General features: G+C 41.1%; 2 protein-coding genes across 3 annotated transcripts; both read right to left on the minus strand.

Moving 5' to 3' along the window:
- Positions 1–266: 266 nt before the first annotated feature.
- On the minus strand, positions 267–13,309 carry LOC129867584 (ras-related protein Rab-3B-like). The gene is made up of 5 exons (XM_055941082.1): positions 12,950–13,309; positions 11,962–12,186; positions 4,504–4,622; positions 4,250–4,374; positions 267–2,219 (listed from the first exon to the last, which is right to left on the minus strand). Exons 2-5 carry the CDS (start codon positions 12,184–12,186, stop codon positions 2,029–2,031), a joined length of 660 nt encoding a protein of 219 aa, XP_055797057.1. The 5' UTR covers positions 12,950–13,309; the 3' UTR covers positions 267–2,028.
- Positions 13,310–15,336: 2,027 nt separating this feature from the next.
- LOC129867583 (ATP synthase mitochondrial F1 complex assembly factor 1-like) lies at positions 15,337–24,560 on the minus strand. Of its 2 annotated transcripts, none has more exons than XM_055941080.1 (8): positions 24,321–24,560; positions 20,578–20,686; positions 19,601–19,654; positions 19,388–19,462; positions 19,215–19,265; positions 18,535–18,630; positions 17,349–17,456; positions 15,337–16,989 (listed from the first exon to the last, which is right to left on the minus strand). In XM_055941080.1, the coding sequence occupies exons 1-8, from the start codon at positions 24,542–24,544 to the stop codon at positions 16,810–16,812; spliced, it is 897 nt and encodes a 298-aa protein (XP_055797055.1). In that variant the 5' UTR covers positions 24,545–24,560; the 3' UTR covers positions 15,337–16,809. The 2 variants fall into 2 exon arrangements, with proteins under 2 accessions (XP_055797055.1, XP_055797056.1); XM_055941081.1 differs by having other exon boundaries at positions 19,388–19,450; positions 24,321–24,559.
- Between the last annotated feature and the right edge of the window lie 687 nt (positions 24,561–25,247).

Consider the following 25,247-nt stretch of genomic DNA (forward strand, 5'->3'; position numbering starts at 1 on the left):
TTGCTATTATAAACCAACGTAATTAGAGAGTAAAAAGTATAAAAATATATGTTTTGTCATACCCGTGGTATACGGTCTGAAATACCACGGCTTTCAGCCAATCAGCAGTCAGGGCTTGAACCACCCAGTTTATAATTAGGAATTAGAATACTTAATTTAATAAGATTTCAATGCTAACTGCCTATAAGAATATTTGATTCGTTGTAGTTTATTTAACTGATTGTACAGAATTCAAAAGCCCATTAGTGATAAATGGAATCAATGAATTCAAGTAGAGTTGTGCTTTTTAATATACTAAATTGCATCTATAATATACAAACATTCACAAAATGTTGTACAATCACTTTGTGCTTTTCTCCCACTTTGTCTAGGAGTTCACTGTAACAACAAGGTCACATAAATGGTCTATATTTCTTCCCATAATACAGCATCAAAATTAATTCAGCAAACACCATTATAGATTTTAACTATCATTTACAAATTCACATATTAAATCATTAAGACATTTCAATATAAAACTGAAAATACACGGTGGGAAGCTACACTTAAAACTATGCTACTTTGCGATACAAAGATTTTGCAGAATATGTTTAAGATTTTGCCATTGTTTTTTTTTTAAGCAGAACATTTTAATATATAATTTTCTGTCTCTTCCCATTTCACAGTGTATTTTGATGTTGACATGTACCTCTGCCCAAGTTACATGATACACAAATGAAACCGTTACAACTGAACACTCAGTTATATGCGTCATACACAACAATAGCCTGCTTTGCTCTCTAAAACACACACATTTTCATGAAATAAACACTGTAAATAAACATGGCTTACATAACGGCTAGGAGATTATATTAGCTGAAGGATAAAGAGTGTGCTCTTCAATGAACATCTATATTCTAAATAGTCCCTCAGAATGTCAGAACTCCCTGTACATGGCATTGGCTTAGTGTTGGTGGTGAAAGACGTATTGGGCATCTTGCCATTTCAACAGTGTACCATCGTTACTACCTCTTCAAGAGACACTTGCACTGCATATTGTTAAGAGACTGAAAAATCTACAGGGTAGATTGTTACCCACTGGGCAAAAACTGGTTGAATCAATGTTGTTTCTACATCATTTCAACCCAAAAAATATATGTGATGATGCTGAATCAATGTGGAAAACAGATTTGATTTGCAAAGTCATCAACATAAGGGCATTTATATATTTTTTTATCCAACTTTTAACCTAAATCCAATGTCATGTTGAATGTTTTTGTTGATTTCACGCAGAATTCCCGTTAGTTGACAACTCAACCAAATGTTAATCAAAACTAGATTGAACTGATGTCTGTACCCAGTGGGTAGTTTGTCTTCGCTTTAGTGCTTGTGAAGGACGGTCAACAAGAGCACTAAACCAAATTATTCTGAATTTGAAGATTATGCAGCTATCGAGGCTTGTCTCCTAACCCGTGTAAACTTGTAATGCGAACTGATGTGGTCTTGTGTTTCTTTGTGCGGTGGTGAAGCCACTTTTTGGAGGAGAGGCAATGCTGTGCTTACCTGTATACCCTGCTTAGTGTTCCCTGACCTCTGAACCAGCTGGAGGTCAAAGCTACAGGGGGGAAACATATGTAAATAGTAGTAGTAGTGGTAGTAGTGGTAGTAGTAGTAGTAGTAGTTATTGGTGGTAGTAGTTTTTGGTAGTAGTGGTAGTGGTAGTAGTAGTGGTTATTGGTAGCATGATAAATTACATTGTATAGTTGGCTACCTTTTGGAAAGAGGTTTGTGGAACTTATAATAGCTTTACAGGAAGTTGCGAAAGAACAGTAGTGGAATGGCAAGTATAGTAGTGGAGAACTGAGGGGCCAAATCAGTAGTACCTCACTCATACTATAGGGCCAACCCCAACCGCACGGTGCTGGCTCGGATAGTTTCTATTCAAATGGTCTTTTCCAGCATGGTTCCAGCAACTATGGTAGAAGCGTAACCAGGCCAGCCAAGTACGGCTTGGCTCGGCATGGCTTGGCTCAGCCCTATAAGTGTGAGTCAGGCACAGGTGCACTTCTGAGGTAGCTGGGGGGGCTTGTCGGTGAGTCTGGTAGTCTTGACGCCGGGGACCATGGGCGGCTCCACGTCCACTCGCTCGGACATCTTGACACAGATGATGTCGACCAGCCGCTCAAACACCTGGCGGACATTAATGTTCTCCTTGGCGCTGGCCTCGTAGTACTCGAACCCTGCACACAGACAGAAGGAGTACATACAGTATGGTGAGTACATAGCTCTGGTCCAGGACGTTAGAGTGCATTCCTCTAATAAGTTAGTAGTGGAATGCACACTAACACCTAGGACCAGAGCTAGGTGAGGACACGGCATACTAAATATTACACAGGTTATACCATGCTGTGTACCAAGTACGAACACGCTCCAGGATTCGATAAGATACCCTCAACAGCGGTCACACTTCAGCCAACCGTTCAACATTTGAGAGCAAAAAGCTAACACAAAGCTCCAGGAGTGACAGGTCGTCTCAGAAAGGTGACGTCAGAGCAGACAGCATGAAACAACTAGCACTGATTAGCTTGCCTCCACAACATGGGGTGCAAAGCACAGACATGGCACGTAATGCGAAATGACATACAGCTATAGAAATGACGTGTGTAGACTCTTGACAAGACTCTTGACAAGACTAGAGTAATGCTAATAACACGTATAGAGAAGAACTGATGTGGATTTGCTTATAAAGTGCCCTCCGTAACTACTGGGATAGTGAATAATATTGGATGCATTGCTGTATGTTTTGGTTGTGTTTCAGATTATTTTGTGCCTAGTAGAAATGAAATTTAAATAACGGTGCATCTGACCTTTCTCACTCATCATATTTCACCATTCATTCAGGACTATCCATAATCATGGAAGCATCCACATTCATGTAGAAGTGTTCAGAAACATATTATATTCTTATTTACAATAAAAGTTACTCCAAGATGACACAATACATTATTTACCATTCATTTCTATTGGTCACAAAATAATCTGAAACACCAACAAGTTTGTAGTTACAAGCTTGATGTAATCATTGTGTGCTATGAATATGGGACCAAATGTCCTGTGTGAATTGAAGTATGCTCTCTCTAATTCTCTCCTTCTCTCTCTCTCTTTCTCTCTCTCTCTCTCTCGGAGGACCTGAGCCCTAGGACCATGCCTCAGGACTACATGGCATGATGACTCCTTGCTGTCCCCAGTCCACCTGGCCGTGCTGCTGCTCCAGTTTCAACTGTTCTGCCTGCGGCTATGGAACCCTGACCTGTTCACCGGACGTGCTACCTGTCCCAGACCTGCTGTTTTCAACTCTCTAGAGACAGCAGGAGCAGTAGAGATACGCTGAATGGTCGGCTATGAAAAGCCAACTGACATTTACTCCTGAGGTGCTGACCTGTTGCACCCTCGACAACTACTGTGATTATTATTATTTGACCATGCTGGTCATTTATGAACATCTTGGCCATGTTCTGATATAATCTCCACCCGGCACAGCCAGAAGAGAACTGGCCACCACTCATAGCCTGTTTCTTCCTAGGTTTTGGCCTTTCTAGGGAGTTTCTTCTAGCCACCGTGCTTCTACACCTGCATTGCTTGCTGTTTGGGGTTTTAGGCTGGGTTTCTGTACAGCACTTTGATATATCAGCTGATGTAAGAAGGGCTATATAAATAAATTTGATTTGAAATACTAAACTTTTTACTACTTTAATACACATAAGTGATTTTGTCCCAATACTTTTGGTCCCCTAAAATGGGGGGCTATGTACAACAAGTGCTGTAATTTCTAAATGTTTTATGGGATATGAATGAAAATGCCCTCAAATGAAAGCTGACAGTCTGCACTTTAACCTCATAGTCATTGTTTGATTTCAAATCCAAACCTTTCGAGTATAAAGCCAAAAGACAACGTGCTCCACTGTCCCAATAGGGGCACTGTATAGCCCCAGGGGACATGTCTTTACTGTGTATTACCAATTTATTCTTCATTCATACTAGAATAGAGTAGAGTAGATGCCATTTTTGTTCACCACCACAATTCCTCAGTGTGGTTTCAATTCAAATCTCACAAACATGGAATCTTGTCCTGGCCAGAAATACCATGCAGGTCATCACTGCTATAAGGCAAAATAACATGAATTTCAGCAGAAGGACAGCCTTGACAATATGGTAATCCAGCACACAATCCTACAGGCAATTTACCAATTCATCCCACCAATTAACTCACCTAATTGTTCAGCCAAGTGCTTCCCCTTCTCTGTGGGCACCACCCTCTCCTCGCCCACATCACACTTGTTGCCCACCATGATGACCTGAGCGTTATCCCACGAATAGGTTTTTATCTGGGTAGCCCTGAAACACACACACACACACACACTATGTGTCTTTTCACCAGTGGTGAGTAATGAAAGGAGCAAAGGAAGCCATTTGAGAGTATTGAGAGACAGCCCTGGTGTCTCAGTCAGCAGACTATTCACTCACCAGTCCTGCACAGCGTTGAAGGACTCTTCATTGCAGATGTCGTACATGAGGATGAAGCCCATAGCTCCTCTGTAGTAAGCGGTGGTGATAGTCCTGTACCTCTCCTGCCCTGCTGTATCCTAGGGGAGACAAAGGCATATTAATATTGTTCAATGTTCATATAGCATCTTATGATAATAAAGAAGCTTTCAGTGCTGTGTGAAAGAACCACTGTATAAGAGTAAAAAAACATGTTAGAAAACTGCAATGGTACAGGACAATATTATGCAGGTTGGCATTTATTGAGAAGACTCATGTACTGGAGGCAGCTCTGCAGAGTGGTCACTCTATAGCACAGCCACAAAGTCATCATGTCGGATTTTAAACCTAACCACACTGCTAACCCTAATGCCTAATCCTAAACTTAAATTAAGACCAAAAAGCACATTTTGGTTTTCATACATTTTGACTTTGCATCTGGCCCATCTAGCAGAAACTCATGACAATAAACGTCAACCTTCCAATGATACAGAAACTGCCATCGACAGAATGATTTGCTATGGGAGACAGATCTTTGTCAAAGGGACTGACTGTGACTGGGGGACAGTAAGACATGTTAGCAGGAGTTGGGGGGTTAAAGGAGGCTTGGATGGAAAGTGACGCCAATACGCTTATCTGGAATCTTCCAAATCTAGGCTTATTACCACGGCAGGAGCTGTTGCCTGGGAAAATCCCAAGACACAGACGCTACGTCTGTGAAATGCCAGAATAACCACCGGGATTGTCAAACTCCTGCTTTTCTCACCTCAACTCATGGCACATGATATGTGTGGAAGTTGCAATGTCACATTGGCAATCAGAACAGTAGCATTTGCACGGCCAAGCTCTCGGCTTGCCACTTATCATTTAAGATCACAATACACTTGGTCGCGCTGCTAACGGCGATTTGTAGTGATGGGCTGTGAATCAAAGGCAGGCAGTGTTTCTGGTGCCATCGTATGTATCAAGCATCTTAGCATCTGGATCAGCCCCACCTGGATATGTAATCGTATTAACGGGAGATAGAAAGCAGCATTTATCCTAAATAAGCAGTCCTAATCTGAAACGCTTGATACGGCCTCTGATGTTTCTGATCACTTGACATCATCTGTGCCCCAGCTTTTTTTTATTGTAAGGAAAGGACAGGTTTGAATGTGTACACATGCACTCAGTGGGTGCCATCCATATCAATGACCTGTTCCCAGATCTGTTTATGCTGTATATAGTCAACTCCTACGGTCATACAACCAAAATACAGAGACCAGGCTACCACACCAACCTCCCCCTAATCATAATAAGACCCTAAACCTATTCTGATCAAAGACTCAATGACTCACCCATCTATTGATACCAACGACAGATCCACTGATCTCTCCCCCATCAATGTGACTTTCAGAAGTGTCAATATATTATCTGTCAGTTCCTATGGCAGCTCAGACTCTTCCTAACGTAACTGTTTAATCTTGATTGCAGAATGTAAAATGGCTTTACGTTTTTCCCCGTCTAAATATAGAAAGCACATTTTCCAGTAATGCTGATTTGTTGCTGCTTCGCTGCCTCTGTGTCCATTCGTTTGATTAATGCACATAAGCAAGCATATGTGTAGGACAAAGCCCAGCACTTTGTCCTGATCTAATTAATGGAGATTTCATGTTCATAGACATAGGCTCCACCTTTGTGACCAAACACAATGGTTTAACACTAACAACGATGCATTGTGTTTTTACTAGGAATTATGTAATTCTCGTTCAGATCTGAAAATGGATGGATTTGAGGTTGCATGTGTAGATATACTTCTTAAATGTCGTCCTATACTTGTTGGTGTATCAGCCTCCTAAGCAGAATGATTTCTAGGACTGGATTCATTAAACTGGATTCATTGAACTGGATTCATTACTGGAATTGAACTGGATTCATTACCACCAACCCCAGACTGTCGTCTCATTACGCACCTGGTTTCCATTCCCCCTGATTATAATGTGTATACATGTGTGTGTCCTCTGTTCCCCATTGTCCTTGTCGGTTATTGTTACTATGTCCGTTGGTCTTGTGAGTACCTGTGCTGTTGTATCGGCTTCCATGCTACGTGTTATTGTGCACTTGTTTACGGGTCAAATCGAATCAAATTTTATTAGTCACATGCGCCAAATACAGATGTAGACCTTACAGTGAAATGCTTACTTACGAGCCCCTAACCAACAATGCAGTTTCAAAAAAAATACAGATAAGAATAAGAGATAAAAGTAACAAGTAATTAAAGAGTAATTAAAGAGCTACTACTATCCGCCCTGGCCCTGGGGGTCTAGCGTCCTGTGGAATGTCACTCTGGCCCTGGCATAGTCCACACAAAGCCAATAATAAATGTTTCACTACGATTCTGCAGCTGAGTGGGGTGTGTCGTGTTGGAGCTCTGCAGGTCGGTGGACCCCTGGGGTCAGGGCGGAACGACCAAGTTCAATTATGTGCAGAACAGGGTTCAAATACATATGTATTTGAGTATCTGGTATTTGAAATGCTTTTCTGTGTATTTGACTATTTTCAAATACACAGCCCAAAACAGGTGTTTTGTTTGCCTATTTGAGTGTAAATGCCAGGTGGTCTGCCAAGTGGTATTTGACAGGGTTTTCCAATGCTTGTTTCAAGTACCATTGTCGGATGCTTGCGTTGAATGCATGGGAGTGTATTTTAGTTTGTTTACAGTGCATTCGGAAAGTATTCAGACTCCTTGACTTTTTCCAAATTTTGTTACGTTACAGCCTTACTCTAAAATTGATTTATTTATTTTTTATTCTTATTAAATCTACACACAATACCCCATAATGACAATGCAAAAAATGTTTTTTAGAAATATTAGCAAATTCATAAAAAAATTAAAAAAATGAAATATCCCATTTAAATAAGTATTCAGACCCTTTACTCCGTACTTTACAGCCTCAAGTCTTCTTGGGTATGACTACAAGCTTGGCACACCTGTATTTCGGGAGTTTCTCCCATTCTTCTCTGCAGATCCTCTCAAGCTCTGTCAGGTTATTTGGGGAGCGTCGCTGCACAGCTATTTTCAGGTCTCCCCCAGAGATGTTAGATGGGTTCAAGTTCAGGCTCTGGCTGGGCCACTCAAGGACATTCAGAGACTTGTCCCGAAGCCGTCATCAAGACAAAGGGTGGCTACTTTGAAGAGTCTCAAATATATTTTGAATTGTTTAACACTTTTTGGGTTACTACATGATTCCATATGTGTTATATCATAGTTTTGATGTTTTCACTATTATTGTACAATGTAGAAAATAGTAAAAATTAAGAAAAACCCTGGAATGAGTAGGTTTGTCCTACATTTTTGCTGGTACTGTGAAAGTGGTTGGCCTATTTGGAATACTATTTGAACCCAGGACTGATTGTGTGCAAGTGCACTACATTATTATTATTATGAAATTAATTATATGGAGGCAAGGGGTGTAAACGTTTAAAATAAATTGTGATAGTTTTTTTTATTCTAAAACGTTAACAAACTGAAAAACGTTTCTTCATTGTTTTTTTTGTTTTTTAAATAACAGTGCCGTAATCACAAAGCTATCCCTAACAGGTCCCGATCATCATCGTGAAACATTTTAATTAAACAAATACCTAACGCAACAATGCTGTAACGTTATTTGCCATGGATCTAAAGCGCTCCGCACGTCATTGTCGTTAACAGTTGGACAAATGGAAGAGTGAGACAGCAGCGAAGTCCTGTTTGGCAATACTTTGAGAAGTTAAATGAAAAGGTGGTGAAATGCAAACTTTGCGAGGTGGAATTGATCTACAGTGGCAGTACAGGTGCAATGCTTAACCATCTGAAAGGGAGGCACCATGAGTCAAACCGTTGCTAGCAGCAGCGTATGCCCCGAACAACAGACGAAAGCAGTGCGATAAAGGGACGGAGTGAGAAAATCACAGAAATTATTGCAGTTGATATGCAGCCATTGTCAATGGTAGAGGATGTCGGCTTCAATGCCCTGATGGCATATCTACACGATGCCATGTCGAAAAACCGTGATGGCCCGGATGGACATATTGTACAATGATTGTTCTACAAGTACAAAGCGAAAGCTCTCAAATATGTGGCGTTAAACACAGATTGCTGGGTGTGTATGAACACGCAATCATACATCACCGCAACAAGTCATCACATCGATGGGAAGTGGGATATGAAGTCCCATGTACTGACCACTGAGAACATGGAGGAGAGGCACACAGCAGAGAACCTGAAAACTGTATTAATTACCATCGTTGCTGAGTGAGTGGGAGACAGCAGTAAGGTGAGCGCCATCTGGTTGCCATGACTGCAGTAGATTGAACTGCATCGCCCCTTAGCGGTCATACGCAGGACCATATCTACATTGGAAATTCGCATGTAATTAAGAATTTTTTCTTAGTGTTTAAAGCTACAATATGTAACTTTTTGGGCTACTTGATCAAATTCACATAGAAATTTGAGTTATAGATCTGGCATTCTCATTGAAAGCAAGTCTAAGAAGCAGTAGACCTGTTCTATATGCGCAATTTCTATGCTTCCCGTTCTTTCGTATTAGCATCTTTTACTTTCAGTTTTGTACATCAGCTTCAAACAGCTGAAAATACAATATTTTTTGTTTTTGAAAATATATTTCACAGCGGTTTAGATGGTACATTGATTCTATACACTCTTGAGTACTTGTTTTGTCACATAAATTATGTGAACTATTAGAATTTTAGCAACCAGGAAATCGTGGAGCAATTTCTGCATATTACACCTTTAAACTATTTTTTTTAAATGCAGTTTAAACTTTAAAGGCCCAATGCAGCCGTTTTCATCTGAATATCAAGTACATTTTGGATAAGAATGAAGTACCTCACTGTGATTATTTTTGACCATTTAATTGAAAACAAACAAAAATAGCTTCTTAGCAAAAGCTATTTCTCAAGCAAGAATTTTGCTAGTGTACCCGGTGTGAAATGGCTAGCAAGGAAGAAATATTAGATGGTCTTTTCAAACAGCTCCTACACTAAAAGGGCATCGTCATAATTTTCAAAAAAAATATATAAAACACGTTTTTGACTGCACTGGGCCTTTAAGAATTGTTTTACAATGGCGACTGTGCTGTTGCTGTGTGTATAAAAGTCAAAAGTTTGGACACACCTACTCATTCAAGGGTTTTTCTTTGTTTTACTATTTTCTACATTGTAGAATAATAGTGAAGACATCAAAACTATTAAATAACACATTTGGAATCATGCAGTATCCAAAAAAGTGTTAAACAAAGCTTTGCACACTCTTGGCATTCTCTCAACCAACTTCGATCGTTTGCTTTAGCCTGCCTGGAGTGCCAGATGGGCGGGACTTGCATTTTGTTATACTATTCTATTGGTCCAACCAGGCATGCTCAATCCCGCACAGATGATGCCGTCCCTAGGAGGGGTGCGTCACTTGAGTGGGTTGAGTTACTGACGTGATCTTCCTGTCTGGGTATCCCTCTAGTGGTGTGGGGGCTGTGCTTTGGCAAAGTGGGTGGGGTTATATCCTTCCTGTTTGGCCCTGTCCGGGGGTATCATCGGATGGGGCCACAGTGTCTCCTGACCCCTCCTGTCTCAGCAACCAGTATTTATGCTGCAATAGTTTGTGTCGGGGGGCTAGGGTCAGTTGGTTATATCTGGAGTACTTCTCCTGTCTTATCCGGTGTCCTGTGTAAATTTAAGTATGCTCTCTCTAATTCTCTCCTTCTCTCTTTCTATCTCTCTCTCGGAGGACCTGAGCCCTAGGACCATGCGTCAGGACTGCCGGGCATGATGACTCCTTGCTGTCCCCAGTCCACCTGGCCTTGCTGCTGTTCCAGTTTCAACTGTTCTGCCTGCGGCTATGGAACCCTGACCTGTCCACCGGACGTGCTACCTGTCCCAGACCTGCTGTTTTCAACTCTCTAGAGACCGCAGGAGCAGTAGAGATACTCTTAATGATCGGCTATGAAAAGCCAACTGACATTTACTCCTGATTATTATTTGACCATGCTGGTCATTTATGAACATTTGAACATCTTGGCCATGTTCTGTTATAATCTCCACCCGGCACAGCCAGAAGAGGACTGGCCACCCCTCATAGCCTGGTTCCTCTCTAGGTTTCTTCCTAGGTTTTGGCCTTTCTAGGGAGTTTTTCCTAGCCGCCGTGCTTCTACACCTACATTGCTTGCTGTTTGGGGTTTTAGGCTGGGTTTCTGTTCAGCACTTTGAGATATTAGCTGATGTACGAAGGGCTATATAAAATAAACTTGATTTGATTTGATGAACTATTTGAAATGATTTGAACCCAGGTCTGCATTCTACACCACTGGTTCTAGAGAAGCACTGGGTAAATAGGCTAAGCAGCAACCCTAACTGTGCTTAGAGTTTGCTATAGTGGAGCTTGCTGTCTGCTCTCACAGAGCCAGTGGTGACATTACAAGATTGCAAGATTGTTGCTGCTGCTGCCAACATCAATAGCGCCGCAGCTGTTTTGAGTGTGACTACACCGCCTTCTATTTTTACACCTCCAGCCTGGCATTTAAGACGGAATCAATCTGCACTGATTATCACTCGGTTTATCACAAATTGCAATTTACTCTTGCAGTTGAGCCTGCATAGCTCCTCCCCACACACCCCCACCACCCCCATCGGCCCTTGTATACCCTCTGTTGTTTTCTTACCCCTCACCCTAATAGGCCACTTTAATTACCTCACAGAATCTCGCTGTTGGGGAGTAATGTGAAGAGCTGCTGCCATGACAACAATCATTGCTCAATGATGCAAGCTCACAAGAAGCTTCTGTCTCCCTAGGCCTGCAGGGGAAAGACTGCGTGTGTGTGTGTGTGTGTGTGTGTGTGTGTGTGTGTGTGTGTGTGTGTGTGTGTGTGTGTGTGTGTGTGTGTGTGTGTGTGTGTGTAGTTATGTGTGCAATTTATCTACAATACAGTCATGACATCGCCCTGGCTGTAGTTACAAGGATTGGGTGCAATTGTGAATGTGGCGCTCAAGCCAGAAACAAATACTAAATGGATCAACAAAGCATAACCCAGAAGAGACTGAACATAATAATAATTATGCACATAATAACATGATTATCTATAATGTATTTAGCCTACTTGTGCGTAATTATTATAATCCTTATGCACAGTGCACTCAAGCCCTGTATCTTGAGCAGTGAACGTTCAGCATGTATAACTAACTGTAGAATCACCATATAGGTCTAATTGAATGAAATATAATACTCATCTTATGTTCGGTCTGATCAAGCTCAGACTGACTGAAAACAGGTGACAAAAACGACAGCTGCATCACATGGCACATTTATGGTGGCATAGATATAGAACACAATAGAAACATAATAGCTTCAAAATCCACAAGGGGATAATAGATTCAGTTCGAATTGACTAGAGAAAACTGTCTACAACTCACCCATATCTGGAGCTTAACCCTCTTGTCATTCCTGTAGACAGTCTTGACTTTGAAGTCGATGCCCACTGTGCTGACGAAAGAGTTGCTGAACGAGTCGTCTGCGTAGCGGAACAGAAAGCTGGTTTTCCCCACGCTGCTGTTTCCAATAATGAGGAGCTTGAACATGTAGTCAAAGTTCTGGTCGGAGCCATCTCTCTGCCCAAAGCGCTGGTCTGCCTTCGCCATCTGTGGATCATTGGAGCATTCATCATGTGGGCAGCAGGCAGATGAGTCAAGAAAAGGTAGAAGGAAGTGGAGGACGCCATCAAGTGTTTCACTCATTTGCAGGAAACCATGGTTACTGGACAAGTATAGTAGGGTTATAATGTGATGTTGTGGAATGTCTAATCCATTATCAACACATTTGAGTTATACGTTGAACATCTTCTAGAGCGGATTCTCAGCAATGACATGACACTTGGAGAAACGCGTTGCCTTATTAGCCTATAATATATAATTAATAAAAAATAGATTTTTAGTACACAATGGTGTTAACTGGATATATTAGCCTAGTTGCATTTGAGTCATGTGCTAGTTTATTTTTAATGTGTTTGTCGGCTATGTATGTAGGCTAAATGGCTTGTCAGTGCAAATGTTCTGCATTAAAAACAGGTTTAAGCCTAGGTGTGCTCCATTATTCAAAACAGAAGAATAAAGCTCTAACTCAAAGTGCAACGTTTATGAGATAGCATCTTCCTTCAGAGAAGCCAGAGACATCCATGTCTGTATACAGCAGGCTTGTGAAACCATCAATGGACGAATTGCTGCCATCGTTATGCTTGAGGCACAGGTGTAGCTACTGTGCAAATATATAATTTGACACGAGGGAAATTGTCTTAGGCCACATTATGGTACTGCTGTCAGAAACAACGACCGATACAGTTACTTCTGTAATTATAAAAGTATACGGATAACCGGTAAAATGCCAAGACATAAAATGTTTTATTACCTCTATAGATCTTCTGTGAGTGGTTCTGTTTTCGTTGGATCGCCTACTGAACTGAGCTGTAGGCTCGTTGGCAAAGGACTGCTTGATTATCGATATGAATCGGCTTCTGACTTAATATGTAAAGAGATTGGTTAACCTATCAGGTGATGGCAGTCGAATTGCGAGTGTTGGGTGAAAAAATGTCAGAAGCGAAATTATTATGAATGTTTATCATGCGTTCCTCTACTGCTCTACGCGGCCATAAACATTGTCGACAGACATCCTGCAATTTACAAACGTGCTGAAAAGAAAAAGGTCTTAAAACATGAACTCCGCTGTGAATGAATGTACCAAATTTCCAGACAGACACACCTCTGTAGGAACAGTAGCCTATCAGATCACCTGACGGCATTAGAGGAATTTGCACGGTTGAGACATGACTCATTCATGAAATACCAATAAAAATGTAGTTATACATTTATTTATAGCCACTGGTACCAGAGGCAGCTCGAAAGCACCGCACCATGTTTACATTGATTGAGCAAAGTACACATGCAACCGGAAAAGCATCAATGCATTGTTCATAACCGTACAAACCAGGGTAGCTATTTTGCATGTTATGAACGTTCCTTTTTAATTTATTGTAACAATAAATAAATGGGTGCAACAGGTGAATGATACTGTATGTCGCCAGTCATAACGCTCAAGTTGCAACTATGTATAATAAATGAACACAGAAATTGTCTAACCATTCTTTCAGTATTACACAGTTAATCTACAATATAAACGCAGCAAAAAAAGAAGCGTCCCCTTTTCAGGACACTGTCTTTCAAAGATAATTCGTTAAAATCCAAATAACTTCACAGATCTTCATTGTAAAGGGTCTAAACACTGTTTCCCATGCTTGTTAAATGAACCATAAACAATTAACTGAACACCTGTGGAATGGTTAAGACACTAACAGCTTACAGACGGTAGGCAATTAAGGTCACAGTTATGAAAACTTAGGACACTAAAGAGACCTTTCTACTGACTCTGAAAAACACCAAAAGAAAGATGCCCAGGGTCCCTGCTCATCTGAGTGAACATGCCTTACGCATACTGCAAGGAGGCATGAGGACTGCAGATGTGGCCAGGGCAATAAATTGTCCATACTGTGAGATGCCTAAGACAGCGCTACAGGGAGACAGGACGGACAGCTGATCGTTCTCGCAGTGGCAGACCACGTGTAACAACACCTGCACAGGATCTGTACAGCCGAACATCACACCTGCGGGACAGGTACAGGATGGCAACAACTGCCCGAATAATACCAGGAACGCACAATCCCTCCATCAGTGCTCAGACTGTACGCAATAGGCTGAGAGAGGCTGGACTGAGGGCTTGTAGGCCTGTTGTAAGGCAGGTCCTCACCAGACATCACCGGCAACAACATCGCCTATGTGCACAAACCCACCATCGCTGTGAGCCTCCAGGGACTGTGTGCCATGCTGTACCAGAGGGGCAGATTGGGAAAGAAAGGCAGACAGATCAGGTCGTTCCTCTCCAGGAAGGATGAGACCATCCGTGCCTACTCCAATTCCCTTCTTGCTTGGCAATGAATTCCCTTTCCTGTAGAGCTCTACGGGCCTGCATATCCAATAGGTGACATCGTTCGTCAGCCTGTCGTTCCTCCTTAATCTGACGCTCAATTTCCTCCAACACTAATAGTTTCATCCTCTCTTGTAGGACAGCGGTCTGTGAATTGCTGAGGGCTAGTGAATGGCGGCTGCCATGGCCACTTCCAAAGGGGTATCTACTGGTCGAACTCTCTCACCGTCTAGAGTGCCTCGACGATTTCCCTTTAGTTAAGGAGTGAGCGGAGCCTTCCTCAGGATGCTGGTCGACCTGTGCGGTGGGAGTCACCTCCATGGGTTCTTCCTGTAGACCACTTTCCTGCTCCAAAGCAGTTCCCGGTCCTTGGCTCAGGGGTGATGGTTGATGGCTGAAACGTACAATTGATCCATCACCACTTTGAGCTCTGGTGGGCTTGCCCTTTGATGTGGGAAACTCGACCACATAATCCTTAAGATAACCAGGTGCTTGCCTGGTTCTTCTGGTGCTGCTGGTGGTTGAGGATGAAGCCTTTGTTGCTTTAGGCTTAGCTCCTGGATATTTCCTTTGTTCCAAGACCTTTCCCTCAGGTGCTCTCTCCTCCTCTTTTCTTCCTTCCAGTGGAGACAATTCTTCCCTCTCCTCTTCCATTTCCTTTTCACCTGTTTTTGGTTCAGTCATCATCCGGTTCGAAGGACCATTGAAAGATTAGTGGAATCTGTGTGGGTAGCTGGACAGGTAGGATGACTGACAGTGAAGGTGAACAGGTGGTCACGTGTCAGGTGACAGAGGAATGGATGAGACTGAGGCAGGAATTCCTTTAACCATAAAGTGCTATATTTACTGAGTAGTCTGTGCTGCATAACAAAGGAAACAAAATAACATGTATCCAATCAAATTCATAATCACAAAAATCAATTCATAATCATTCATTATTAACATAATTTAGGGAATTCAACAATCCAGTTCATTAAGAAGTCAAAAGTAATCATCCGTGAGTCATTTAGGCTCGTAACTATTTATCATAAAAGAATCCAAACAGTGAATGGTTATTCAATCTATTATCCCTATTAGTTTGATATCAAAGTCAATCAGTTCAGCAAACAATGACATTTCTCATTTCACCCTTTCAAGTGTCTTCATGTGTACATGTAATTAATTTCATTACATATTAACCATATCGATTGAATAATTGGCCTATGATGATGCGTAGGGCCATGATCATTGACCATTCACATTACACAATATGTTTGAAGTGTGCCCTCCAAGCCGCGCTCCGCGGTAATAACTATAAACAATAACTGATGGCCCACTCTCCCGATCGCAACAGATAGTTCAGATGAAAGGTAACAGAGTCGGTGGATTTACGTGGATTCGTGGACGCACAGAACTTCTGGATTAGACAGAGTTAAGGAAGAGAAAGCAGCGAGATCGGGCAATGGCGATTTCCTCCTTTTATGGGGATGAGATCTGTCGGTCATTTCCACCTGACCTAATTAAAGCGCCATGAATTAAAGGATTATTCCACCAACTCCATGGGCCTTTTCTACAGCAGTACTTAATGCAGCTGGTGGCCACACCAGATACTGACTGTTACTTTTGATTTTGACCCCCCCTTTGTTCAGGGACACATTATTCAATTTCTGTTAGTCACATGTCTGTGGAACTTGTTCAGTTTGGCTCAGTTGTTGAATCTTATGTTCATACAAATATTTACACATGTTAAGTTTGCTGAAAATATACGCAGTTGAGAGTGAGAGGATTTTACTTATATGTACAAATATACTTATGTACGAAATCTCATTGTACACTTCATTGTTTTGAAAGCCAAATTCCTGTTGTTATTCTATATAAAAATAACAAGAATATTTGGAAGGGGATACACCATACACGAAATGGCACCCTATTCCGTGTATAGAGCACTGCCTTCCACAAGGGGTCATAGAGCATTACATTTGACTACAGGCCTATGTACAGTATAGAGTGCCTTATGGGTTACAGACTGGGTTCTGACAGGAATACTACTGTCAAGTACAACAGTAAGATGGACAGGGGCGAGGTGAAAAAGAACATTTAAGGCTTTGATAAGATTTAATAACATTGATTCATTACATCATCTATGCCTGTGAATTTAGCATAAATTTTGACTGATGCATCTGGTCAACCAGGTCATTAGTGCCAAGCAAAAGATGTCATTTTTGCAAAAGCAAAATTGGCTCCAAATGAATGACCATGTGCCAATCCCTTGGTAAATTGGAGCATAATTTCACAGTCTGACAACTCTTGATCTAGTTCCCAGAGGAGAGCGCAGGATTGACGCCACTCTGTTCCAACTCAGCGATCACTGCCATGTGCTTAAAGTCAGCTGGTTTGTGGTTGAAGGTCTCCACCAATCGAAAAATCTCCTGCCGCTGGGTTCCGTAGAACAGCTGCACCTGATTGGCCAAGCACTGAGCCAGATGTACTGTCTGCAAAACAGGAGTATTTGGTTAAAAGCCTTCCTCCACTTGGACCAAACCAAATAAAACAAGCTATAAATTAGAAAAAGTTCTGGCAATTACAGTGTAAAAAATACCAGAGGTGAATGACATTGTTGTAATCTACAGAACAACTACTTGACTAATTACCATTCCACATTGCACAGTTGTTGATATAATTGATTAAATGTGCCGTGTGCATACAGTAGTGATTAGCCTGTATGAGTAAAGCTATTGTTGAATGTGGAGTATAACTGCTGCCTTCTAACATTGACCTCAACATCATTCTTTTTTATGGATTTTTAAAGTGGTATTGCATCATGTACAATGGCTTACTAGAAACAGCTTACCATGAACTTAGGGTCCATCTCGGCAGTCATGAGCACTACACCCTTGTCTTTCTGCAGGTCAGAATAGTGGTAGAGGATCAACTGACTGGGGGCGTGCTCTCCCATGGTCTGTGGAGGGAGTCAGGGAAACACCAGAGTCAATATAGTATAGAATCTACACCACAGATAATACAAGTTCTCGGACTATAATCGTATTTCTATACATCAAACATTGAACCAAAATATAAACGCAACACGGAAAGTTAAAATAAAAAGATCATAGAAATGTTCCATATGCACAAAAAGCTTATTTCTCTCAAATGTTGTGCACAAATTTGTTTACATCCCTGTCAGTGAGCATTTCTCCTTTGCCAAGATAATCCATCCACTTGACAGGTGTGGCATAAGCTGGTTAAACAGCATGATCATTAGACAAGTCAACCCTGTGCTGGGGGGGGGGGGGGCACTCTAAAATGTGTCACACAACACAATGCCACAGCTGTCTCAAGTTGAGGGATGTGAAATTAGCATGTTGTTGCAGGAATGTCCACCAGAGCTGTTGCCAGAGAATTGAATGTTCATTTCTATCATAAGGCGACCTAAGGTCGTTTTAGAGAATTTGGCAGTACATCGAACAGGCCTCAACAGCAGACCACGTGTAACCACGCCAGCTCAGGACCTCCACATCCAGCTTCGCCACCTGCTGGATCGTCTGAGACCAGCCTCCCGGACAGCTGATGAAACTGAGGAGTATTTCTGTCTGTAATGATGCCCTGTTGTGGGGAAAAATGTATTCTGATTGGCTGAAATCCATAGATATGGGTCTAATTTATTTATTTGAATTGACTGATTTCCTTATATGAAATTGTTGCATGTTGTTTTTATATTTTTGTTCAGTGTTGAAACCTATGGTGCTGTTTGGGTGAACTAGGATGAAGAGGGGCTCCCGAGTGGCGCAGCGGTCTAAGGCACTGCATGTCAGTGCTTGAGAAGTCACTACAGATACCCTGGTTTAATTCCAGGCTGTATCACAACCGGCCGTGATTGGGAGTCCCATAGGGCGGCGTACAATTGGCCCAGCATCGTCCGGGTTAGGGTTTGGCCGGTGTAGGCCATCATTGTAAATAAGAATTTGTTCTTAACTGACTTGCCTAGTTAAATAAAGGATAAATAAATAAAACATTAAAATAGGAGGTATAGGAGTTACCTGGACATTGATCAGGGACGTGAAATGCAGCTCGTGGTCCGACCACTGCCCCAGGAAAAATTCATAGCCCTCCTTTTGGGGTAACGCATACAGGAACTGGATGTAGGGCAGTAACACATTGTTATACAGGTGAGTAATACCTTTAAATGTTTTTGTATTCAACTATCAGACAGATTAAAACCATTCAACATAAGTTCCAATAGTGGACTCATGAGTATAACATCTCTTAAAATATTGAAATGCTGGGATTCAATCATCTCAATTCACTGTTGTCCATACATTATTCAGGTTGTGGTTAACATGTTATGGAAGCGCTGAATATTAAAGCTTCTCTTTCTTTACTTGTACAATACTGCCATCAAGTGTCCTTTCCTGCATGTTACTCCTCAAACAACCACATCTGCTCTGACACCATGCCACACAAATTGGAAAACAATTTGTTTGCCAAATTGTGTGCAATGTCCTTGTGAACACACTACTTTATCATCAACCTTTGAACAAACTACAGTAGAGTTCTACTAGGCACAAAGCATGGAGATGCTTACCACAGGGTTGCACTTAGCTCTGTTGAAAATGACTTAAAAAACGTGAGCCTAAAATACAGCAAGAATTATGTCATTGTAATTATGCATTTGTTAAACAACTGTCAAAAGTGTTATCTGACAAAATGGCAAACTTACTGGTATGACAGCGCTTATGGTGTCTTTTGTGGCATAATACTGCCTCCAAAGCTGAAAACAAAATGAAAGTTACACAAAAAAATGTATTTTATTCCTCTTATGAAAACATGGAAAATAACATTCTTTAAATAGATAAGCAAGGTTTGAATTACTCTAAACATTTAAACACGTACCTCTGCAATTTCTTCTCCTGACTTATCCTGGATCAAGTCCAAGTTCAGGATAGATCCTAGGGTCTGTGCAATAAACTTTAAATGGCATTATCCAGGTGGACAGGGTGATTTACCCTCATACAAAGCAATGGGCTTTAAAACCTAGTGTAAAGCAGTACACAAAATTCAACCGGATTATGCAAATTATATTAACACACTGATTTGACTTCTCACCTTGTCTTTGGTGAATCTGCCTGAACCATCAGCCTGGTTGTCACGCTTCGCTAACTGCAAATAAGATAAGATTTGTTGCATATAAATGGATGTCAGTGTTTCCTTATATGTATGTAGGGCATATTGGCACAAAGGCTTTCAGAGCATCTAGGGGTGTAAAAAGGTTTGCACATTTGTGGCCTGCTGGAGGTCATTTTGCAGGGGTCTGGCAGTGCACCTCCTTGCACAAAGGCGGAGGTAGCGGTCCTGCTGCTGGGTTGTTGCCCTCCTACGGCCTCCTCCACGTCTCCTGATGTACTGGCCTGTCTCCTGGTAGCGTCTGCATGCTCTGGACACTACGCTGACAGACACAGCAAACCTTTTTGCCACAGCTCGCATTGATGTGCCATCCTGGATGAACTGCACCTCCTGAGCCACTTGTGTGGGTTGTAGACTCCGTCTCATGCTACCACTAGAGTGAGAGCACCGCCAGCATTCAAAAGTGACCAAAACATCAGCCAGGAAGCATAGGAACTGAGAAGTGGTCTGTGGTCACCACCTGCAGAATCACTCCTGTTTTGGGGGGGTGTCTTGCTAATTGCCTATAATTTCCACCTTTTGTCTATTCCATTTGCACAACAGCATGTGAAATGTATTGTCAATCAGTGTTGCTTCCTAAGTGGACAGTTTGATTTCACAGAAGTGTGATTGACTTGGAGTTACATTGTGTTGTTTAAGTGTTCCCTTTATTTTTTTGAGCAGTGTATATATATATATATTTTTTTTTTATAAGGACCAACCACCCAGACAACCAGCTCGGCCTGCGAGGTCAATTTCCAAAATCAAAACACTGGGTTCTCTTAGACTGTAGACTTGCTTGCCATCACCCGTCAGGCCCAAGAGACTAAGGTCAATATTTACATTTACATTTAAGTCATTTAGCAGACGCTCTTATCCAGAGCGACTTACAAATATAACCTCAGAACTTAGTAACCTACCTCCTGCTCCATGAGTTTGACGAACTCTGATTGTTTGGAGTGTCCGAGTGGCTCCCGTTTAATTTCATTTCGCTTCTCGAGTCGAGCATTGAACTCCTGCGGTTTGGCACTGAAATAAGAAATAAAGGCTGGTTAGGAAATCCGTAAGTTCAAAACTAAGCTACAGTTCAGCCTAGATATGAAAAGACAAAATGGCGAAAAGAACAGTTTATTTTGTAGCAGGAAACATCTCAGAGGAGAGTGACTGTCATGACTTCAGTTAGACCTTTAATTATCCAGACCAGGACAAAAGACTTACAAGCTCTACAATATCAAAGTTAGCTTCGGCTAGTAGTTATTAGTACTGTCACTCAATCCTTGTCCTGGTATGTGCAAGCTTTTGTTCCTGCCCAGTACAAAAAAATAAATGAATTCTCTTGATTAAGTTAGTTGAATCAGGAGGGTAAGTACAGAGTAGTAGAAAGTTCAAATTAGAAGTGTTCTTGGGTCTCAAAAATGAGACCTGCAAAATCCCCATACACACACACACGACCAGATCCGACCCAAACATGTCATAGATTAGAGAGACCCGGGTCCAAGTTGGGTTGGGTCTGTATTGGATCCAAATGGGGCGGCAGGTAGCCTAGTGGTTAGAGCGTTGGACTAGTAACCGGAAGGTTGCAAGATCGAATCCCCGAGCTGACAAGGTAAAAATCTGTTGTTCTGCTCCTGAACAAGGCAGTTAGCCCACTGTTCCTAGGCCGTCATTGAAAATAAGAATTTGTTCTTAACTGACTTGGCTAGGTAAATAAAGGTAAAATAAAAAATGCATCCCGAAAGATTTGAAAAAATGTATTGCTTTAGAGACAAGCAAAACATCGACAAATTTTTTGTATCAAAAATAACGATTTGTCTAAAGCATAGTATTTTCATAAAAGTTGTATTATTTCTGGTGACCAAATATTAGAGGATGATTTTATGGGATGATGACCACTTGCTAGACAGAGCAGCGCATAGTTCAGTTTCATCTGTAACCTAATATTCTCTATTATTTTTAATTTGTGCACCATCAAATTCTAGCCTATTAAACTGTTTTGATAAAAATGTATTTAGACTTAATAAGGTAGGCTATACTGAGTGTACAAAACATTAGGAACACCTGCTCGCTCCATGACAGAATGACCAGGTGAAAGCTATGATCCCTTAATTGATGTCCCTTGTTAAATCCACTTCAATCAGTGTAGATGAAGGGGAGGCGACAGGTTAAATTAGGATTTTTAAGGCTTGAGACAAGCTTGAGACAAGGGATTGTGTATGTGCGCTATTCAGAGGGTGAATGGGCTAGACAAAAGATTGAAGTGCCTTTGAACAGGGTATGGTAGTTGGTGTCAGGTGCACCGGTTTGAGTGTATCAAGAACTGCAAAGCTTTTGGGTTGAAGAACAGTCCACCATCCAAAGAACATCCAGCCAATTTGAAAACTGTGAGAAGCATTGGCGTCAACATGGGCCAGCATCCCTGTGGAACACTTTTGACACCTTGTAGAGTCCATGCCCCCAATAAATTGAGGCTGTTCTGAGGAAAATAGGGGGTGCAACTCAATATTAGGAAGGTGTTCCTAATGTTTTGTACACTCAGTGTATAGCCTGTTTGGTAGGCTATAATTCAGGTCTAACGAGCATAATATTTTTTTGTTACAAATTAAATGTAGATATACACTACCGTTCAAAAGTTTGGGGTCACTTAGAAATGTCCTTGTTTTTTTGTCCATTAAATTAACATCAAATTGATCAGAAATACAGTGTAGACATTGTTAATGACTATTGTAGCTGGAAACGGCCCATTATCAGCAACCATCACTCCTGTGTTCCAATGGCACGTTGTGTTAGCAAATCCAAGTTTATCATTTTAAAAGGCTAATTGATCATTAGAAAACCCTTTTTCATTTTTTTTAGCACAGCTGAAAACTGTTGTTCTGATTAAAGAAGCAATAAAACTGGCCTTCTTTAGACTAGTTGAGTATCTGGAGCATCAGCATTTGTGGGTTCGATTACAGGCTCAAAATGGCCAGAAACAAAGACCTTCTTCTGAAACTCGTCAGTCTATTCTTGTTCTGAGAAATGAAGGCTATTCCATGCGAGAAATTGCCAAGAAACTGAAGATTTCGTAAAACGCTGTGCACTACTCTTCACAGAACAGCTCAAACTGGCTCTAACCTGAATAGAAAGAGTGGGAGGCCCCGGTGCACAACTGAGCAAGAGGACATTTTACCCAAACACATACCTATAAATGGTAAAACCAGAGAAACTGATAATTTTGCAGTGGTTTCTTAGTTTTTTCCAGAGCTGTATATATCCGTTTTATAGAATTAGCCTACACAGCCTTAAGTTTGGTTTGAAAGAAAAGTAATCCAAGCCACAGCGCCCAGGGAGGACTGGGTCTGGAAAGAGCACCAAAAGGCAACTTTTTCCAGATCCTCCTACAGTCACATGCATGTTAGACGTGTTGATATTTATATACTAATCAAAAAGAGCAGATTCTGATGTTTCCAAATAACCTATCTTTGCCAAACAACTAGCAAAGAAGAAACATTTGTGGATGAGCTCTGCTTGAAAATATACCTTTTTGTCAGAATTGCAGTGGCACTCACGACACTCAAAAGCACTAACATAATTAAATTCAAAATATGCTATTCTGGTTTTTTAAATACATTTTCATATTGTTCCTTAAGACCTGCCTAAATTAAAAATAATGGATTTCTTTGTGATGGCGTATATTAAAATGTAGCCTATTTATAAATAAACACTTGAATTGTGTTAATGGTTTCTCATTTATAGATTAATAAATGCTTTTGTATTCTTTGAAATAATAAAAAAATCGTATTCTAATATCACCTAAGACCTTCATAAACAACCAACTGATACATTTTGCGATAGCATTGGAATGTTGAGGCAGGCGTCAGCTGAATTGGGATGCCTCGAGGCCCGGCTATTCTAGTGAATAAAGAATAAAATGTAAATATGATACATTTTTGTTTGTAATTTAAAATTGGCGACAACAGGACTCCAATGGTCAAGTACTGATTTTTGGAACCCCGAGTCATCAGGTTGGGGTGGACCCGTGAAGGCCTCTAGTTCAGATAGCAAGCTAGTACTACACTGGAACAAAAAGCCTATACACGCCACACTCAGTTGACAAAGCATTAGCAAGGATGAGAAATATGCAGCAATCAACAATCATTTATAACCCTTCATCTCACGCTGTACCATTCGTGTCACAAGCCAAGATATCGTTGTCTAGCTGGGGTGTATTCATTATGCCTATTCTGTTGCAAAACGTCAACAAACCGTTTACTCCGAACGGACAACGTTTTGGAAAAGTAGTTATTTGGCAAATTCAGATAGGTTCCTCCCCGTTACGTTTGGTTATCAAACGGTATTTTTTTTTCCGAAGACGTAATGAATAAAACCTTGAGACCAGGGGTGTATTCACTAGGAACCAAACGAAACCGGACCAACCTGAATTTGTCCAATAACTCGTTTTCGTAGCAAAACGGTCTGGACTAATGATTACACCCCTGCTAGCTAACAGTTGGCAAGAATTGGCTAGCTGACTACACATGGGAAATTAATTTAACAAACAGTGAAAGTTGCACACCAAGATTAGCTAGCACCCAGTGTTATTGCCATGTAATGTAGGTAAATTAGCAAGCTAACGTTAAACTAATATTTGCTAGCGTGTGACTTTTTTCGCTTATAACGTTACCTCCGTAGCTTTCTGATCTTTTCCTGATATTTATTATAATATGGATTGTCCTCCAGTTCCGGCTCTTTCTCCTTCTTCACAGAAAATGCTCGAAACTGCGACGGCACCAGGCCTGGGATGTGCGGTCGGACTCCAGTTGCCCTGACCGCTAGCATCCCACGGTACAAACAAGACATTTGCACCATGGCCGCCGCCATCTTCCCCCCTTCGCCGTCGTCGCACATAAATAACACGCCGTAAAGAAACAATGTCAACATAAAAATTCGTTCCGAGGATCTGTACTGTGTCAATTACAATTATGAGAAAGGCCTATATAACAATTAAATGGCCTTCACATTTTTAAAGTAGTTTAAGAATTTTAATTCAATCCACAAATGTCCCAAAATCACTACAGAAGGAACATAATAATATGTATAACACATAATATGTGCATTCATTTCAAAATTTGTTTGGAATGCATCAAAACAAGCTTGGAATACAACAGCAATGGCACAGACAGAGTATGTGAGAATTCTCCAATTCATCCGTGCATGTAACCCAAGTAAAAGTAATACATGAGATAAATATACAGAACAACGTTTTGTCCTATATTTATATGTTATTTGTTTTACTTTTTAAAAATCTCAGCCAGAATCCCTGCAGGAGGCCTTTTGCCTTTTGGTAGGCTGTCATTGTAAATAAGAATTTGTTCTTAACTGACTTGCCTAGTTAAATAAAGGTTAAATAAATAAAATAAAACTTCACGTTAATAACTGTAAATATGAACAAAACAAGCCCAACCTTTTCAAGCACTTTGTAGTTTTTAATTTCCCTATCGTGGACATGGCCTATCTTTTTTCTGAGAGATCCCAGCTAGTACATAACGTTCTGAGAACCATACGTTTCTTAGAGCTTGGTGAGAGCGTGGTTGTCCTATGGTAATTTTGT

Source organism: Salvelinus fontinalis, chromosome 12 (assembly GCF_029448725.1).
Source record: "Salvelinus fontinalis isolate EN_2023a chromosome 12, ASM2944872v1, whole genome shotgun sequence".
Taxonomy (NCBI): Eukaryota; Metazoa; Chordata; class Actinopteri; order Salmoniformes; family Salmonidae; genus Salvelinus; species Salvelinus fontinalis.

Bases quoted from the DNA above. Each gene is read 5' to 3' on its own strand.
- LOC129867584 (XM_055941082.1), bottom strand. From the start codon at position 12,186: ATGGCGAAGGCAGACCAGCGCTTTGGGCAGAGAGATGGCTCCGACCAG. The intron at 4,623-11,961 runs GTGAGTTGTAGA...TGTCTCCCCTAG, and splicing joins GGGTTAAGCTCCAGATATGG to GATACAGCAGGGCAGGAGAG. The intron at 2,220-4,249 runs GTGAGTTAATTG...GTCTGTGTGCAG, and splicing joins GCACTTGGCTGAACAATTAG to GGTTCGAGTACTACGAGGCC.
- LOC129867583 (XM_055941080.1), bottom strand. From the start codon at position 24,544: ATGTGCGACGACGGCGAAGGGGGGAAGATGGCGGCGGCCATGGTGCAA. The intron at 19,266-19,387 runs GTACGTGTTTAA...TTTTGTTTTCAG, and splicing joins CAGGAGAAGAAATTGCAGAG to CTTTGGAGGCAGTATTATGC. The intron at 18,631-19,214 runs GTAAGTTTGCCA...CCCTACATCCAG, and splicing joins CCATAAGCGCTGTCATACCA to TTCCTGTATGCGTTACCCCA.